Here is a 20283-nt window from a genome sequence, read left to right as displayed (position 1 = left end):
TCAGCCAGGGGAGAGGAGGGAGTGCCAATGGATGTGCCATGGGAGCCTATAGGCTCACTCTCATACACTCTGTGGCACTGAAGTCGTATCAAAGTCACATCAAAGTAGGGCAGGAACCTTTTCTGAAGTTGCAGGAATTTCAGTAGTGTCAATTGGAGCTGCTCTCATAGAAATACATAGCCAGGGGCGGACTGACCATTTAGGCACTCAGGCACTGTCCGAGGACCCGGGGTCAGTAGGGGGCCCCATGAGATGCTCCTGGTACCTTTCATAGGCTTTTTTTGAGTGTGGTTTGAGTGTGGGCAAGGATACAGGGGCTCCATGATTCCTATTGCTCGGGGGCCCCACAAGTTGTCAGTCCGCCCCTGTACATAGCATTTCACATATCCAACAACTGTGAACTGAGCTTTATACATACCCACACTAGGGCCAATTTGCCCTGAAGCCAATGAAATTACCAACATGTCTTTGGAATGTAGGGGGAAAGCCACGAAGGCACAGGGAGAACATGAAAACTCCATGCAGGTAGTGCCGTCATTGGGATTCAAACCAACAACCCTAGTGCTGCTAGCTAGACGGAAGTACTAATCACTTAGCCTCAAGCTAAGTAACTTGTTTTGCCACTGTTTGCCAATTTGTATGAAGTCGATAGCTTTAAATTCATTTTTTTTCAAAGTGTATACCTTCAGGGAGATTTTACGCATATTGTCTCTGCTACTTCTACCTCTCAATTATGGCATATCACTGCTACACGAAAAATTACTTGTCTTTGCAAAAATACCTAATAAATACTTTCAAAGGGGAAATCAATCATATTGAATTGCTGCTACTGTTTGAAAACCAAGTAATAATTTAAAAGTAAACTAAATTATTGCATATGCGATTTATGTGCTGCCATGATACAGTGTCCCAGAGAATCATGATGCTTTTGTAAAATGAGCACTAAGATCATTGGTTTGATTCCCAACCATAGCACTACCTGCCTGGAGTGTGCATGTTCTCCCTGTTCCTGAGTGGGTTTCATCCAGGTACTCCAGTTTCCTCCCACACTCCAAAGACATGGTAGGTTATTTGGCTCTTGTTGAAATTGGCCCTAGTATGTGTATGTATAAACGTTATATAAATGTAAAGCACTGTGTACATTCATGGTGCTATATAAGTACCTGTAATAAACAAATAAATAATTATAATAAATAACAAAACCACGTGCGGCTATAAGGCATCTCCTAAGCATATAATTTGAAGGTTTTTTTTTTTATTTTCAAAGTTGCCATTTAATCCACCTGCTGAATGATAATTTTTAATTTTTGGGGGGTTTTTGGTACATGCCCCCCGGCCACTGTGCAGCTCCCTATACGTTTTGTTTTACAATCTCCTGCCTTTTGACCTAGAAAATGGCCATTATTTTCAAGCTCCCCATGTTTTTTTGTTTTACAATCCATTGTCTATTAACCTAGAAAAAGACCATTACTGACATCTAAAGTTTGGCTTCCATTGCTTTTTTGTGGGATTCATATTCAGGATTTGAAATTCAAACCAAATGTTGGTTAATTCGACTCATCCCCCATTCCCCAATGAAGAAGTTATTTCCACAAGCAGCTCCCCAGGTTTCTATATACTTAAGGCCATGGTTAGGAAAAAAAATAGCACTATCACTTTCAGTTAAATATGTTTACTAAATGAACAGAGGCTGTTTAGTTAGGAAGAAATAATGTTCACTGTACAAAAAGAATGTTAGTAAATAAGCAAAACTAACTTTAAATACCCAATCAAGTGCTAGCAAAAATCCATTTTTTTAGATGCGGTTCACACAGATGCGATGTGGGAAATGCACAGGGATCGCTGTGTTTTTCGCATTGCATTGCACCACATAGCAATCGCAATCTGCTGTGGGCAGGGGCAGACTGACAACTCATGGGGCCCCCGGGCAATAGGGGATCATGGGGCCCCTGTGTCCTTGCCCAAACTCAAAAAAGCCTATGAAAAAGGTACCAGGGGCATCTCATGGGGCCCCCTACTGACCCCAGGCCCTCGGGCAGTGCCTGAGTTTCCAAATGGTCAGTCCGCCCCTGGCTGTGGGTGTCAATTGAAAAGTTAACAACACCCCAAACGCAGGTCACAGAATGTATGAACACCTATGCAATCTGATTCCAGTGCGGCAAAAAAGGTCCCTGCAAAATACAAAATGATGGGCTGAAATTGCACAGCACAGAATCACATGTGATGTGCACAGGAATGCGGTGCAATTCCTGTGCGAATCACATGTGATGTGACAGTGTGAACTGGGGCTAAAACCCCATCATTACACAGGGTAAAAATATATTAACACAACACAGTTAGTTTTGCAACTAGCACATGTGTTAATAACACTACATATCATTGCAGCTACTAAGTGAATCCAGATTAATTATACCTTGTTTTTTCAGAACAATTTGACGGTCATTTGGTGGTAAAAGGTAATATCAAATAAAACCCGGCACAAAATAGTTAAAAAAAAAATTAACTGGATATTTCTTGTTATTACCATAACCTATCACCAAAGAACAAGTCAAAATAAATCCTCCTGCTTCTGGTGGTTGCAATGATACCACATATGTGTATGGTTTCTTTTCTTGTACTCATAGTAGGGTACAATATACACTTTTTGCATTAGCCTACCTAAAACACACTGACACAACCAAACACTGATATTAATAATAAAAATACTAACTAAAATACACTTATCCTACCCATGGCATTTGACCCTAACCTTGACACTAACTCTAACCCTGATACTGATCTAGATTAAACCCTGATCAATCTACTTTTTCTTTATTTTTTTATATTTTTTACACACGCTTTTCTTTGTTTACACTTTTCTCCTCTAGCAAGGAGAAAAAGATACAATGTATCTTTTTCTCCATTCAACAGAAGAAAACAACACAGGGACATGCTGAACAGTGATCTGATCACAGTGACATTCACCTTGCAAAGTGACCAGCCCCTACTGTCCCTTACATTGTGGTTAAACATAAATACATTCTCTGTTATTTCTTCTTCTTATTATTATACCGGATTTATATAGCGCCAACAGCTCAGCACTTTACAATATAACGAGAGACACTACAGCAACAATACAGTTCAATACAAGGGGGTTAGGAGGGCCTGATCCTGGGAGCTTACAATCTAAGAGGGAGGGGCTAATGGTACAAAAGGCAATAACTGTGGGGGATGGACTGGTAGAAGGAATAGAAGATTCCATTATTAGCTGAGGTCAGGATAGGCTTCCCTGAAGAGATCGCCTAAAAGTGAGCAGAGTAGGTTATAGTCTGATAAATCGAGGTAGAGAGTTCCAGAGGATGGGGGAAGCTCTGGAGAAGTCCTGGAGGCGAGCATGGGAAAAGGAGACAAGGGACCTAGAGAGCAGGAGGTTGTGCGAGGAGTGGAGAGGACGGTTTGGGTGATATTTGGAGACAAGATTGGCGATGTAATTTGGGGCAGAGTTATAAATGGTTTTATATGTTATTGTTAATGTTTTGAATTTTATCTGTTGTGCAATGGGAAGCCAGTGGAGGGATTGGCAGAGAGGGGTGGCAGATATGGAACAGTTAATAAGGTGGATGAGTTTGGCAGCAGCATTCATGATCGACTGAAGATAGCCTGCGATGAGGTTATGCTAATAATTGTTTGTTTTATTGCTTTTTAGCTCAAGTGCCACTGTTGTTGGTGAAAAGGAGTGCTTCTTAACAATCAGTCTGGATAAAGTAACGGAGAATGACATTATTGCAAACTTTTCCTGCTATGCTGAGAATGCAGTGGGCAATGTAACAATAGTGGTCACATTGTCATTAAAACAAATAGGTAAATAATAGACTATAATAGGAAGCACAATGTATTTTTTTAAATCAAATTCTTTATTTTAGATTTTATGCGTACAGAAAAAAGAAAACAAAACACATACAGTATATCCAACCATATACCGTGTTAAGTAGGACAGTGAAATAGTCAAGGAAAAATTACAGGAGTGAATAAATAATAAGAAGACGTTCAAGGAGGTTTCACATAGCCATGAAAGCATAATCTATATATAAAAAAAACTCCCAAAAAAACAAAAAAAAAAACCACAAGCAGAGGCTTGCACAATGTATTTTTTTGTGGCTGATATAAAGTACCAAAGTTGACTTACTTAAAGAATATGTTCACCTTTCATAACATGTCACATGTTAAAACCTTTATTCAGGGTGTAACATGTTATACTATAGACTGGCCCCGTTTTTCCTCCCACTAGCTGTCAAAATTTTTAAAAAACACATCCATGTCGGGCTTCGCCCACCCGACCGCATCACACATTCACAGTTCTCTGTGAATGAGAAACGTCCTGACAGCCTTAGCGACTGTCAGCTTGTAGTGCTCAATGAACTACCACAACACTGTGGAGCGCCGTGATAGGTTATTGATCATTCCTGTCAATATATCTGCTTGTTCGAACATCCCATACAGGCAAGCAGATATACTGACAGGTCTGCAGGAGACCTACATTGCACCAGCGATCAGCAGATTGGAGATGTGCATGAGAGCAGCTGCTGTCCACGCTCTCTGCCTCCTCACTGGCTCAGAGACAGGAGCGGAAGCCATTGGCTGGGAGCTTGAAACAAGGACCTCCACTGTTCTACAGTCTGCTGGGGAAAGACAGCCTGTCCACAAGAAAAGAAGCCAGTCCAGTGTAGGGCCTGAAAGCAGCTTCACCTTTAAAGCTACAGGAACAGGATAGTGTGAGTATCTCTGCACCTCCTGGGCCTACAAGGGAGAGGGCTGTCAGGTGCCATACCCAAGTAATTCTTCCTGGGACAGTATCTCTATGTGTATCGGAATCCCTTGCCCTGGGACACTTTTCATGATAGCCAAGTGGATGAGGAGATTTCCATCTGGGGTCTGAAGAGGTTCATTCAAAGGGACTGAGTGCTCCTAGTAAAGACTGTGTGCTGATCCACCAAGAGAGCCACTCCAAGGGCAGTATAAAGTCCAGGATTTTTGTTTGTGTTTTTTTTTGTATATAAGAAGTTCACCCTCCAAAGTTGTTTCAGTTCAGCTGGACACCCCATGTACCCCCAGACCCCATCCAAATTGTTTAACCCTCAATAAAACAAACCCTTGGACTGATTACTGACTTTGGATTCAGTAGTAGAAAATGCGTGTTGCCTGGCTGTACAGAGCTTAGGGGATCCACAACTCAGTGGCTCCTACGGGGATAGTGCTATATATATGTATACATATAAAGTCTCCATCTGAGCATGGCCCAAAACATGGAATATGGGCCAAAACATGTCAGAATTCATATAATATGGAGTTGTAAATTCTGCTCATACTGTATATACACATACACTATATTGCAAAAAGTATTGGGTTACCTGCCTTTACACACACTTGAACTTTAATGGCATCCCAGTCTTAGTCTATAGGGTTCAATATTGAGTTGGCCCACCCTTTGCAGCTATAACAGCTTCAACTCCTCTGGGAAGGCTGTCCACAAGGTTTAGGAGTGTGTCTATGGGAATGTTTGACCATTCTTCCAGAAGTGCATTTGTGAGGTCAGGCACAGGCACACGTCGGCCAAGAAGGCATGACTCGCAGTCTCCGCTCTAATTCATCTCAAAGGTGTTCTGTCAGGTTGGAGTCAGGACTCTGTGCAGGCTAGTAAAGTTCCTCCACCCCAAACTTGCTCATCCATGTCTTTATGGACCTTGCTTTGTGCACTGTTGCGCAGCCATGTTAGAACAGGAAGGGGCCATCCCCATATCTAACAATTTATGATTCACCTAATGCCAGTTCTTCTCTTGGAAATTGTCCCCTCTTCATTTTCCTCACAGGTCAGCCCTTCTATGAGCTTCTTTCATCCTCCTCCACCAGGTGGGTGGTTATTTTGCCTTTTTTTCTAGAGATTCTGCCTTCGGGGAATGAGTTTTTCCTGCCCTACTTAAGCCCAGTCTTCCAGGTACATGGGTTTTTTACAGCATCTAGCATCCATTTTTCTCATAAATTGCAGGGCCAGCACCTGATCCTCTGTTCATGTTTTCACAACCCTTTTGAGCCTCTGCTGATGCATGCTTTGAACCATAGGGGGCAGTCCCAGCAAAGCTTTTGCCAGTGTCCAATCATTTGAAGGTAGTAGCATCTAACCCATGGTCTAAAAATCAATTCCTGTATCCTGTCCCTAAGAAATATTAGAAACTACTAGGTGAATCAACACATTGGCAAACATCTTGTCAGATATGCAAGCCTACCAGTTCTAATATATATACACACCTGTAAATCTGAGTTACAAACATACCAAATCCTTTCTGCTTTAAAAATATTATTGGTCATTAGGAGTCAGGTAACACAATTTTCATTTGTTAAAAAAAAAAAAATGAATGCAGATATTTTAAAGCACCGACAATGTACGCAGGGTATTACATATTGTAAGCACTAGCTTCTAACAATAGAGCTTTTAAGGCCACTCACATAAGTGTTCTTTTTAAGGGCTTTTTTGTGCAGTTTTATTAAAACAAAGTTCAAAACAATGCATTGGTTTCCCTCACAGGGGTTTTTCAGCATTTCTCTTCCACTCAAAGAAATACACATTCTGCAGTTACCTGGCTTACACTTGCAGTGCTGCTGCTCTGACCTCACGCTTCAGGCCCTTGTCTGTCTTCTCCAGACAGTCCTCTCGCAAGCTCTGTGCATGTACCCAACAACTCCCTGCTGTACTAACTCCCACTTGTCTCCTAGATGGAACCCTCATGACTCCTGGGTTGAGACCTCCTCTGTCTGTCGGGGTGGAGCCCAGAACCATGATTCTACTACAAGCCCTGCACACACCTGCTCAACCTGGCCACAAAATAGGGACCCGGGATCCCTCCCAAATCTCAAAAAAGTCCCTGGACTCCAGGTCCAAAATTGGGTTTTACCAGCCACTGAGGAATAGCCAGTTTCCTCTGAAGAACAAGCACCCTGAAACCCCTTAATCTGTCTGGATGAGAATCCTGAGTAATAAACTCTTTTTACACAATTGAGGACACAGCACTGTAACAATATGTATTGTCTATTCACACCAGTCCCTGCTCTCAAGGAGCTTACAATCTAAGGTCCCTAAGTCACATTCATGCATGCACATACTAGGGCCAATTTAGACAGGAGCCAATTAATCAGCATGTCTTTGGAGTGTGGGAGTAAACTGGAGTACCCAGAGGAAACCCACGCAGGCACAGGGAGAACATGTACATGTCATTCAATACCATGTGATGATAGCACTCCATCTCACCCTGCACAGAGATTTTCCAGCACATGGAACAACTGAACTAACAGTAGACTGAGAGTGGATTTTACTAATGGTTGGTTAACTCACCCTTCACACAAACAATACTTGTGACCACGTTTTGTCTGAGGCACACATCATTCACAGTATCTGCACTCTTTGAAGAGTCTTGAATTCTTTAACGTGACACTATACTCAAGTTTACAAACATTTTAATTCTATTCAAGTGTGTATTCTCAACTCAAGAAAGTGACTTCTATTGCTCTCAGCCTCCTCCAAATATTTAAATTTATTTTTTTTTTGTTGCTGTGATCTGACTTCCTGTTAGAGGGTGGATATGCTTGTTCTACATGGTCTCTCTGTATGTAAAAGTATAGTCGCCCTCTCTTGCTTACTCCCAAAATGGACTAGAAACTGTGAATTATGAGCTGTAGGATTTGTAGTGTGCATAGAGCAACTACTGTGTATTGCTTGCTCTAAACAAAGGGACATGAAGGGAAAAAGTGAAATTTCTGGAGCCCACAGTGGACATTACAAGAAAGCAGAAAAAAACTACAAGAAATTATTTCATGGAAAATACATTACAGGGTCATTATGCAGTGGATGTGTATGGATTACTTTTTGGAGAATAGGGATATTGTTTAGTGCCACTGTAGCCTCCCTAGTGGTCTGACTATGTCCATATTTCTGTGCTCAAAGCGTTACATTTTTTTGCATGGAAATATGTATTTTTTTTATTTTAGGCCTGTAATTTTTAGGAATAACTCACTGAAATCTGTCCGAACAAGAGTCTAGTAAACATCCTGGGTATGTTAAAATTTGAAGCACAAAATCATAAATTATAATTTAATAAATAATCATAAAAAATAATAATATATTAATAATAAATTTAATTCAATAATATAATCAAACCAAAAACACTGAAATTTGAAATTCGCACATCACTGAACAAAGTCGCAAAATCGTTTTCAGTGTCTGATGATGAATTTCCCCACGAATCATCACTCAATTCTGCAAGTGGTTCTAATTTGCTATCGCTGTTTTCTAGCTGGTCTAAAACCGCTTTTGACCTAAAGGGACGCTTTTTGAACACCATGGACATTTCTTAGTTTCCAGGCAGACAGAACGGTAAAAATGCAGGCAGGGCACAGGACAAAGCACTAGGGACAAAATGTATGTGAAATACTTTGATACAGTAATGTTTTACTATGTGATTTTAGTGTATTTTGTGAATGTCACTTTTTCACATTCTTAAATTTCCCGCCGTCCCGTCCCCCGTACGTCCCGACGTTGCAGGGAACGGGACCCAGAAGACAGATGCCGGCATTGGCCAGAGGACATTGCCGGGGACACTGCAGGAGGGACATCGCGGGAGCGAAGGACAAGGTAAGTGAAGAAGAGACCCTGGAGCAGCAGGTATTCCTGAGTATAGCTCGGGGTTACCGCTTGTGGTGCTGAAACTTTACCCCAAGCTACACTCGGGAATACCTCCAGGGAGGTTAAGTTCTGGTTTGAGCAGAAGCCTAATGATTTTTAGATATCTTGTAAAAAATAGCAAAAGCTAAATATTTATAGAAAGATATATTGTAAAAGTAGACAACAGTAAAACAATTGGGAATAAAAATGAATAGTATCTGATAAGGTCTTGAAGCTCCATAGAAAGGCCTCCTCTTGCACTTCAGAATATTGGATTTACTGGTCGTCCACCACTCAGTAGGCCTCCTCTTGCGCTTCAGAATATTGGATTTCCTGATAAGGTCTGGCCTGGTCTGATTCCACCAAGTGCAATTCCTGCAGCATTAACCAGGTATGATGAATAACTGGCCGCGATAATGACTCAGCATGTGTGCATCACTTCGATGGAAAATTGAGAGCTCCAACGGCCAATTCCAGCAGCTGTTTTGGACCTTCTAGAGACTGTCACTGAGCCAACCTCCACTCAATCCAAAGAGTTTTTTTAGGTTTGTGAGATAGAAGGGCTGAAGCACTTATGATATTTTCAGAAGACAATCCCACAACGTCATTTTTTCTAATTGTATCAATATTTTCATATGATCACATGTTACAGTCAGATAACCAATGTATTATCGCACAGCACAAAATCTTGATTTGATAGACATCAAATATGATATGGGTTTGAATCCTCTGCTAATGGAGGTGTACAATGCTATGGCTTGAGAGATATTTTGTTAATGGGTTTATTATCAGGACTTGGGACATGTCAGTGATACTGCTAATTAAAATGTTTTAATGACTAGTTTTATAATAAGCTGATTAAAGAATCTCTGATTATCCATGTTCTGTTTGCCATATTTTGCTAAGTACTGTTAATTATAGCCATTAGCAATTTACAACAACTTATAACCAGGCAGTGCAGATCTGCTAAACCACATTTAGATAACCCTCTTCCCTACTCAAGCTGTCTCATTGGAATTGATAATACTGTTAGGATTTTACAGTCTTCTGCTAAAATTGTTTAATGGGATTTATTATAGCCTTGCTAAACTGCTATGTTTTGGTCACTGAACTGTGAACTTTTGAAAAACTTTAGTGACACATTGTTCAGTATGACTCCCTATTTTTTTTACTCAGTTTGTGATTCATTTGACTTCATTTTTACAATACACCAGACTACTTTTGCATTATTATTATTATTATTATTATGAATAATAATAATAATAACAACAGTTTTTCAAGAGTTTTTTTTCAGTGGTTATGCCCTATCTGCTGTCAGTTGGTCAGCTGATCATACTATATCAGTCTTCTTATATATGTGCTTCTTTTCAACAGACATTGTATTCTTGACATATATATTATGTGGAGCCATGCTACTTCTGATGATCTTGCTATTAGGGAGTGGAATGATTTACTTTTACTGGATAGAAATAGTTTTGCTTTACCGAAATTACGTATCATACGATGAGACCATTGGAGGTAAGACTGAACATGATCGTTGAATTGTATACTAAAGCAAACTGTACAAATAATCTATTAAATAGATTATGCTATACTGTGGGAGAGATTTACTAAAGCTGGCGCACACAGAATATGGTGCAGCTGTGCATGGTAGCTAATCAACTTCTAACTTCAGCTTATTCAATTAAACTTTAACAATAAAGCCTAAAACTGGTTACTAGCTACAGCTGCACCAGATTATGTGTGCACCAGTTCTAGTAAATCTCTCCTTTTGCTATCAAGACTTTTTAAGGATATCAATACGATTGAGACAAAGATCCCTATGCTAGTCTGCCTTAAATGGCAAGAGGAACAATTATGCTTTAAATCTGAAGATGGGATCTAATACTAAGACAATGTGAATATTAGAAAGTTAGAATTCTCATGTATTTGTTTGTTTTATGTCAAGAACTGTACTTGGAATGTTGCCTTTTTAAGAATTTAAATGGCCTCCAACGGCATTCTCAATGGACAGGGACAGGTTAGCATGGCTTTTCAGGTGAGTAAGCTCCAATAACAATGTGAAAGAAAATCAGAGATGCCCACTGAAGAGGCTTTTTGGATATGAAAGGTATTAGCTGACATCTTATGGCACTTGCTTTCAGGCTGGACTTTAACTTTTATGGCTAGATGCAGACCATTAAAGTGCACTGCTGCAAACATGTTAATGTGCATTGTGGTAGGTGGCCCATTCATAACACACAGTAACTGATCTTTTAATGGACCTCCACTTTTGCATCATTGTATGTTGAGTATCTGTGTACGGATGGCATTCAAAATGAATGACACTGCACCACACAGTGGTTTGCGCATTATTGTGTGATGTGTGGTATTTTGCCACAATGCAAAAGGGTGAATCTGACCTAAGTCTCAACATTGAAAAATGGTTGGCAATAGTAGGAACCTCTCTTAGTGGACTTAGGATAAATGATCTTTCCCCCTTGACTAGAACAAGCTATCCTATTGTAAAATTGGCAAATATACAATTTAATAACATTCACATAACATTGATACAACATATATTTATCAATATTTGTGCTAACACAGGCAAACATATATAAAAGCCTGAACTATATCATAAAATATATTATAAATATGCATATGTACCTACATCTGCTAGTTTGTCATATGATCAGTCATTGTGGGCCATGCTAGAGCAGATTGCAAACATATGTTGCTCAATAAATTGAAAAAAAAAAACACAGTCCAAGATAGCTGTATGTGGCTTTTGTGAACGAGCTCAATGCCAAAGCTATAGGATAAGTCACAGGTGTCAAACTGGTAGCCCTCCAGCTGCTGCAAAACTACAAGTCCCATGAGGCATTGCAAGATTGACAGTTACAAGCATGACTCCCAAAGGCAGAGGCATGATGGGACTTGTAGTTTTGCAACAGCTGGAGGGCCGACAGTTTGACACCCTTGGGATAAGTAGTAGTGGTGAGACAAAACTAGAGAAAAAAAAACAACTTTAATGTTGTAATAATTACGTGGCAGATGGATATTGTAAACCAAAATGTATAAAAATTCATACGAATGTGTAAATAATGGTTAAACAAAGTCATTGTGTATCATATTTTTTCCAGATGATAAAGACTTTGATGCTTTTATATCGTATGCATCACAAGGTTCTGAGTTGGACATGGAGACTATGAAAAGCTATTCTGATAACTACGACGAAGAGAGATTTGCAGTCCAATTGCTACCAGATGTGCTGGAAGACAAATATAATTACAAACTCTGTATCCTGGAAAGAGACATTTTGCCAGGAGGAGGTGAGACAAGGAGTAGATCATCTTCAGTATGCATTGAAGCTTTGCCAATAAGAACAGCCTAGCATTTAGCCATGGCAGAAAAGATTGGGAGGCTGCTGCAGGTATTTTCAGGAACGGCTACAGCAACCTTTCTCAGCTAGGGCTCCTCCAGTGGTTGCTAGGTGATTCCTTCAGCAATTAACAATTTCTGTCTCTTAGACAAATTACCAATAATCTTTTTTTTATCTATCTGTAAGTGCAGCATTCTTTCACCTATTCAAGGAGCACTTCTCTCACTGACCTCCAATGAAAAAAGTTTTATTCCCACTCACTACCAGTTTTTTGACCACCATTTGCCATGGTGCATGCAGCATGCCACATGTTTATCTCCATCCCAGGCCCAGGCAGAGGGAAAAAAATAGTTGTGTTTTGATTTGTTATTTAGATAATTTTGTTTTGTTAAATTTATTTAATTTGTTTAATTTTAATTTGTTTTTGGAATTTGTTTTGGTTAATTTTCAAATTACTCTCCTTTCATTTTTTAATTTGATTTGATTAGTATTCAATTTGACCGAATTTTATTCCATTCTATTCTTTATTATTTGTTATATTCAAATTTATTCTTTTTGAAATTCGAATTTTGGAAGACAGTTATATCCTTTCTAGTTTTCTATTCTATTGTTTTTTTCTATTCGATTCTATTCTTTTCTATTCTATTCTCATACTCTTTTTTTTATATTGTATTCTATTATCTTCTATTGTTTTTCTATTCTTTTCTTTTCTATTCTATTCTATTCTTATTATTTTCTTATTCGAATTTGAGTCAAATGAGATTCTAATTCGAGTCAAAATTCAATTCGAATTGTTTCTGAATTTCAGATTCTTTATTATTGTAATTCAGGAATTTGGATACATCCGAATTTCTGAATAACCAAAAGTTTGTTCGAATTTAGATTCAGATTGAAACAAACCAAACATGTCTAGGCCCAGGGTCCCCCAAGTTTTCATGATCCAAGTTATGCAGTTTAACCTCCCTCTGTAGCTCGGGGTTAACTTTCAGTACCAAAAGCGTTAACCCCGAGCTACACTCGGGATTACCCTGCAGTGTTGCTCAGGGATTCCCTTGATCACTTACCTTGTCCTGCGCTCCTGCGATGTCCCCCCTGCAGCATCCCCGGCCATCTCCTCCGGCCGATGCCGACATCTGTCTTCCGGGTTCCGGTCCCTGCGAGCTTCGGGACATACGGGACATACGGGGGACAGAACCGGCGGGAAATTAAAAAATGTTAAAATGTGACATTCACTCAATACACTAAAATCTGATAGGATTACATTACTGTATCAAAGCATTTCACATACATTTTGTCCCTAGTGCTTTGTCCTGTGCCCTGCCTGCATTTTTACTGTTCTTTCTGCCTGGAAACTGAGAAAAGTCCATGGCGTCCAAAAAGCGTCCCTTTAGGTTAAAAGTGGTTTTAGACCAGCTAGAGAACAGCGATAGTAAATTAGAACCACTTGCAGAATTGAGTGATAATGATTTGTGAGGAAATTCGTCATCAGACACTGAAAACGATTTTGCGACTAAGTTCAGTGATGTGCGAACTTGGCGCTATATTTAAAATGTCAGTATTTTTGGTTTGATTACATTATTTCAGTAAACGTATTATCATTATGTTATTATTTTTTATGATTATTTATTATATTATAATTTATGATTTCGTGTTTCAAATTAAATCATTCCAGGGATGTTTACTAGACTCTTGTTCAGACAGATTTCAGTGAGTTATATCTAAGAAATACAGGCCTACAGTAAAAAAACAACATATTTCCATGCAAAAAAATGTACCACTTTGAGCACAGAAATACTGACATAATCAGACCGCTAGGGAAGTCAAATACAAATTCTCTTAGTTTCTAATAGCAGTTTCTGTTATATTGCAGGTTGTCAGTAAAAATACACTCTTTCACTAAATGTTTCATGTTTTGTCAGTAAAAGTTTTAAGAGTTTGGCAACTCTGAAAAGACTGCAGAAACAGGAGCAACAGATAATCATAATACTTAATTAAGTTCCTTTGTTGAGTGAAAAACAGCAGATTTGAGTTAGATATACGCCAGGTTCTGCCATATTTTGTAAATAAATTCCTTCCATCCAGTTCTTTATTTGTCATAATTATAGTCACTTTTGTTCAGTTTTCATCAATAATACTAGTTTGTTTTATTTGATATGTTTTGTTTTATTTTTATAATATTTAGTGGTGGCTTAATAAATAACAACTGTAAAATTCCATATCCCAATTCATATTATTTCTTTTATATTTTAGCTTACGTTGAAGACATCGCCAAGATCATAAAAAGAAGCAGAAGAGCTATTTTTATCCTCTCTGAGAAATATATTAGAAGTCCCAAAGTATTTGAGTTACAAGCAGCCATTACTTGCTCACTAGAGGAACAGGAGGCTCTTAAACTAATTCTCATTAAGTTCAAGCCATTTAAACAGCCAGGATTCTTGCCAAATGTAGTGAGGAAGGCCCTCAATACTCTTCCAATGGTGACATGGAAAGGGGATTTAGACAGTAAAACTTCTCAGAATGTAAAATTTTGGAATAGGATCAGGTATTATATGCCAGTTAAAAAGGTCAAGATAAATGGAAAGCCATCACTTTCAGTGGAAGATGGTTTTCAAACATAAATAACAAGAAACACTGATATTTGACGTACTACATACTATATATATTATACAGTGAAGGAAAAAAGTATTTGATCCCCTGCTGATTTTGAATGTTTGCCCACTCACAAAGAAATGATCAGTCTAAAAATCGAATGGTAGGTATATTGTAACACTGCGAGACAGAATAGCAACAAAAAATTCAAAAGAAATTCATGTCTAACAAATGATGCACTGAATTGCATGTTCATGAGGCAAATATGTATTTGATCCCTTCACAAAACATGACTTAGTACTTGGTGGCAAATCCCTTATTGGCAATTACAGGTCAGATGTTTCCTGTAGTTGGCCACCAGGTTTGCACAAATCTCAGGAGGGATTTTGGCCCACTCCTCTTGGCAGATCCTCTCCAAGTCATTAGGGTTTGGTGGCTGACGTTTGGCAACTCGAACTTTCAGCTCCCTCCACAGATTTTCAATCGGATTAAGGTCTGGAGACTGGCTAGGCCACTCCAGGACCTTAATGTGCTTCTTCTTGAGCCACTCCTTTGTTGCCTTGGCCGTGTGTTTTGGGTCATTGTCATGCTGGAACACCCATCCACGACCTATTTTCAATGCCCTGGCTGAGGGAAGAAGGTTCTCACCCAAGATTTGACACTACATTGGCCTGTCCATCGTGCCTTTGATGTGGTGCAGTTGCAGTTATCCTGTCCCCTTAGCAGAAAAACACCCCAAAGCAGAATGTTTCCACCACCATGTTTGACAGTTGGGATGGTATTCTTGGGGTCAGCATTCCTCCTCCTACAAACACGGCGAGATGGGTTGATGCCAAAGAGCTTGATTTTGGTCTCATCTGACCACAACACTTTCAACCAGTCCTTCTCTGCATCATTCAGATGTTCAGTGGCAAACTTCAGACGGGCCCGGACATGTGCTTTCTTGAGCAGAGGGATCTTGCGGGCACTACAGGATTTCAATTCTTGTCGGCGTAGTGTGTTACCAATTGTTTTCTTGGTGGCTGTGGTCCCAGCTGCCTGCAGATCATTGACAAGATCCTCACGTGTAGTTCTGGGATGATTCCTCAGTGTTCTTATGATCATTGACACTCCACAAGGTGAGATCTTGCATGGTGCACCAGACCTAGGGAGACTGACAAATGTTTTGTGTTTTTCCACTTGCAAATGATTGCACCAGCTGTTGTCACCTTCTCACCAAACTGCTTGGCGATAGTTTGGTAGCCCAGTCCAGCCTTGTGTAGGTCTACAATCTTGTCCCTGACATCCTTGGACAGGTCTTTGGTCTTTGCCATGGTGGAGAGTTTGGAATCTGATTGTTTGATTGCTCCTGTGGACAGGTGTCTTTTATACAGGTAACAAAATGAGATTAGCAGCACTCCCTGCTAGAAGAGAGTGATTCAAATCTCAGCTTGTTACCTGTATAAAAGACACCTGGTAGCCAGCAATCCTGCTGAATGATAGGGGATCAAATACTTATTTCCCTCATGAACATGTAAATCAGTGAATAATTTGTTAGACAGACATGCATTTCTTTTGAATTTTTTGTTGCTATTCTGTCTCTCAGTGTTACAATACACCTACCATTCGATTTTTAAACTGATCATTTCTTTGTGGGCAAACATTCAAAATCAGCAGGGGATTAAATACTTATTACCTTCACTGTATATATAGATATATATATATTTATTATTTTTTATATATATATATATATATATATATATATATATATATATATATATATCTTATTATGTTAGGACGGAGCTTTTTGGTTTGGGGTTGGACCCTTGGGGGCTATTTATTGAGCTTTGTTCATTGCCCTGGCTGCTTTGGGAAGGACAGACTGTGACTAGGCGAAACATTGCTGCAACATTGTTCATTATTTATGGAGAACCATGGCATTTATCTTGGATGGCAGGCTAAACAGCTTCTATTTTCTACATCAGCATTTGTCCACCTTTTTTCCAGTTGCGGCATCCTTCAAAAGTAAACACATTTTTGAGGCATTCTATTCTAAAATGTAAAATGTTGGAAACCTAAATGTAACTTATTAATGGGAAACCTGAGACCGGGACAATGTATATAAGTTGCCCTTCCCATCAGAGTTTATCCCTCACATCTTAATCCCACCTTCACATCAGTGGTCCCCCTATATATTAAAGTCCTTCCTATACATCAGAGTCCTCCTGACACATCAGAACCCCATCACGTCAGTTGCCCCTATACACGAGTCCCCCTACTACCATAGAGTTCCCCTACCACCTCTCCCCCCAGTCACACAGGCCCTCCCCATTACAGAGAAACCAAATCACACAGTCCCCCCATCACAGAACGCCCTAGTCACACCGTCTCCTCTTCCCATCAGAGCCCCACTTTTTGGCTCCAGAAAAACAACAGAGGGCAAGAGATGAAGGTGGTTTGGAGGAAGTGGACTTCTGTCTTTTCCTGAATGCTGGAGGTGGCTCAGCATGCCACCTTTGATGGATCAGACCTATGCATTTCCACAGAACCATAGCAATGAATAGCAGTGTACATCTTGGCCCTAGCGCGTAATTGGTTGTTATGGTGCTGGAGTCCGGACCATCTGCACCTTGAAAGCTCATGACGCTGATCCAGGGCAAACTGGTTCCCATGCTCGCAGCACCCCAGAGGAAAGCAGACTCCATCCTGGTTGAGAAACACTAATATATTATATATATATTTATAGTACATATTTATCACATGAAAAATTACTTTTGTACACTATTTGTTGAAATTTCCCTAGACCAGACTATTTCTCCAGACCTCCAGAAAGAATAAACATTTCTATGGTTTTGGTAATGTGTAGTTTATGGCTTTATATTTTATAGTTTGTGAATTTTATGTGTATTTTTGGGTTTAAAATTAAATGTTCAGTACCTGTTCCTGAGTTATTGTTATGCTCGGCCCCTGCATGGGCGTATATTGAGCTTGTTGTGTTCATAAAACAAAACTTTCTTAATAAAAATATTGAAACAGAAAATTAAATGTTTAGTATGTCAATCAATAAACAAGCTATAATTTTGTTCACCGGTAAAAAAAGTTTCAGCTTACTTTTATTAATGTGAATGTAAACTCTAACAATGAATCTCTCTTATTAGCTTCTATTTGGTGTGCTAAATAAATAAAAGCATTATTTATTTTATTTACCATTTCAAAAACCTCAGCCCCTTTGACACACTAGGTTGAGTGAAAATCACTGAAAGTAACACTGCTAGTAGTGTTATATCAAAGAAAACAGGCACTAAACCAATTAGTAAAGGCAAATATATTGTCAACCAATATGATTAGTAAATAGGCAAGAATGAAAATGGATTAACAATGGCAATTTAACACAATTTAGCATACAGAGTGATTGTTAAGAAGGACTAAGCATAAGATGACACTTGGCGCCCCGCATAAACAATAGCAAGGTCAACTAAAGTGCAGCAGTAGGCAATAAAAAGCTTACCGTATTTTTTGCTCCATAAGACGCACTTTTTCCCCCCAAAGAAGGGGGGGAAATGTCAGTGCGTCTTATGGAGCGAATATAAAGTGGCCGGTCCAGTATTTCTGCCGCCACCATGTCAGAATACCGGGCCCGGCCGCTCAGCTGTTCTCTGCGGCAGGAACTCACCTGTTCCTTGGTCCAGCGCTGTAGTCTTCCCGCGCCGGCTTCTTCCCACCCCGGCATCTGTGACAGCTGAGTGCCCTCTGCGCATGTGCGAGAAGTGCTGCGTTTTGTGAATGGCCTGGCGTCTTCTGGGACCTGTCGCTGGGTGCCCACTGCGCATGCGCTAGAAGCGCTGCGCTTTGTGAATGGTCTGGCGTCTGCGCTGCGCTTTGTGAATGGTCTGGCGTCTTCTGGAACACATGTCAGGTCCCAGAAGGCCATTCACAAAGCCGGGTGCCCACAGTATAGGAAGGAGAACTCCGCGGAAGTGGGAGCGGGTACCTGTCAAATTCAGATACCCGCTCCCCCTACCTCCCTAAAGGTCTGCAGTGTCTGGTCATGCCCTGTACTGTCTGCAGTCTCTGGTCTTCCCCTGTACTGTCCGCAGTCTCTGGTCATCTCCTGTACTGTCTGCAGTCTCTGGTCATCCCCTGTACTGTCCGCAGTCTCTGGTCATCTCCTGTACTGTCCGCAGTCTCTGTTCATCCCCTGTACTGTCCGCAGTCTCGGGTCATCTCCTGTACTGTCTGCAGTCTCTGGTCATCTCCTGTACTGTCCGCAGTCTCTGTTCATCCCCTATACTGTCCGCAGTCTCGGGTCATCTCCTGTACTGTCTGCAGTCTCTTGGTCATCTCCTGTACTGTCCGCAGTCTCTGTTCATCCCCTATACTGTCCGCAGTCTCTGGTCATCCACTGTACTGTCCGCAGTCTCTGGTCATCCCCTATACTGTCCGCAGTCTCTGGTCATCCCCTGTACTGTCCGCAGTCTCTGGTCATCCCCTGTCCTGTCTGCAGTCTCTGGACATCTCCTGTACTGTGTCCACAGTCTCTGGTCCATCTCCTGTACTATGTCCGCAGTCTCTGGTCATCTCCTGTAGTATGTCCGCAGTCTCTGGTCCATCTCCTGTACTGTGTCCGCAGTCTCTGGTCATCTCCTGTACTATGTCCGCAGTCTCTGGTCATCTCCTGTAGTATGTCCGCAGTCTCTGGTCCATCTCCTGTACTGTGTCCGCAGTCTCTGATCATCTCCTGTACTATGTCCGCAGTCTCTGGTTATCCCCTGTACTGTGTCTGCAGTCTCTGGTCATCTCCTGTACTATGTCCGCAGTCTCTGATCATCTCCTGTACTATGTCCGCCGTCTCTGGTCCTTCTACTGTACTGTTTCTGCAGTCTTTGGTCATCTCTTGTACTGTCTGCAGTCTCTGGTTATCTCCTGTACTATGTCCGCAGTGTCTGGTCACTTCCTGTACTATGTCTGCAGTCCATTGGTTCAGAATATTTTTTTTCTTGTTTTTCTCCTCTAAAACCTAGGCACGTCTTATGGTCAGGTGCGTCTTATGGAGCGAAAAATACAGTAATTTACTGAACATAGGAACTATGCTGCCAAAGTGCACTGATGGGGACTGTGCTAGGCCTAGACCGAATGGATGTTCAAATGATCATCATCTCAGACCTCATGTTGTAAGCTTAGCATCTTATGTTAAGGATTCTATCCATCTTTTAAAAATTATTGAAAATCTTGATGTACCTCAATCTGCCTATTTAGTAACAGTTGATGTGGAATCCCTTTATAATTGCATTCCACATAACAAAGGAATTGCTGTGGTCAAATACGTTCTGCAGCAATGTGGAGTGCATGAATGGGGATTCAATGAATTTATCTTGAATATGCTTGACTTTATTTTGAGTCATAATGATTTTTTATTTCAAGGCTCCCATTACCTCCAGGTACAGGGCATGGCCATGGTGACTTTTTGTGCCCCTTCCTACCTTTACCTGAGGGTATGGGAGCAGGAATTTCTGTCTAATGAGTCTCTCTCCAGATATACACAACATATTATCATCTGGCAAAGATATATAGACGACATATTTCTTGTTTGGGATGGTCCTGAAATGCTGTTGAAACAGTGTTTTGAGGTGATGAATAAAAATGATTCAAACCTTTTCTTTACTAT

General features: G+C 40.4%; 1 protein-coding gene across 1 annotated transcript in view; it reads left to right on the top strand.

Annotated features, from left to right (window-relative positions):
- IL18RAP (interleukin 18 receptor accessory protein) overlaps nucleotides 1–14751 on the top strand; it is a 54719-nt gene extending 39968 nt beyond the window's left edge. Inside the window, exons 7-10 of the mRNA XM_089681222.1 lie at nucleotides 3686–3840; nucleotides 10064–10207; nucleotides 11812–12000; nucleotides 14301–14751. Coding sequence (XP_089537348.1) covers nucleotides 3686–3840; nucleotides 10064–10207; nucleotides 11812–12000; nucleotides 14301–14668 — 856 coding nt within the window. The 3' untranslated portion in view covers nucleotides 14669–14751. The remainder of the gene's footprint in view (nucleotides 1–3685; nucleotides 3841–10063; nucleotides 10208–11811; nucleotides 12001–14300) is intronic.
- The last annotated feature ends 5532 nt before the right edge of the window (nucleotides 14752–20283 follow it).

Source organism: Staurois parvus, unplaced genomic scaffold (genome assembly GCF_062004578.1).
Source record: "Staurois parvus isolate SC_StPar_1 unplaced genomic scaffold, SC_StPar_1.0 ptg000262l, whole genome shotgun sequence".
Taxonomy (NCBI): domain Eukaryota; kingdom Metazoa; phylum Chordata; class Amphibia; order Anura; family Ranidae; genus Staurois; species Staurois parvus.
The sequence above is the reverse complement of the archived record's forward strand: the minus strand, read 5'-3'. Positions and strand labels throughout refer to the sequence as shown.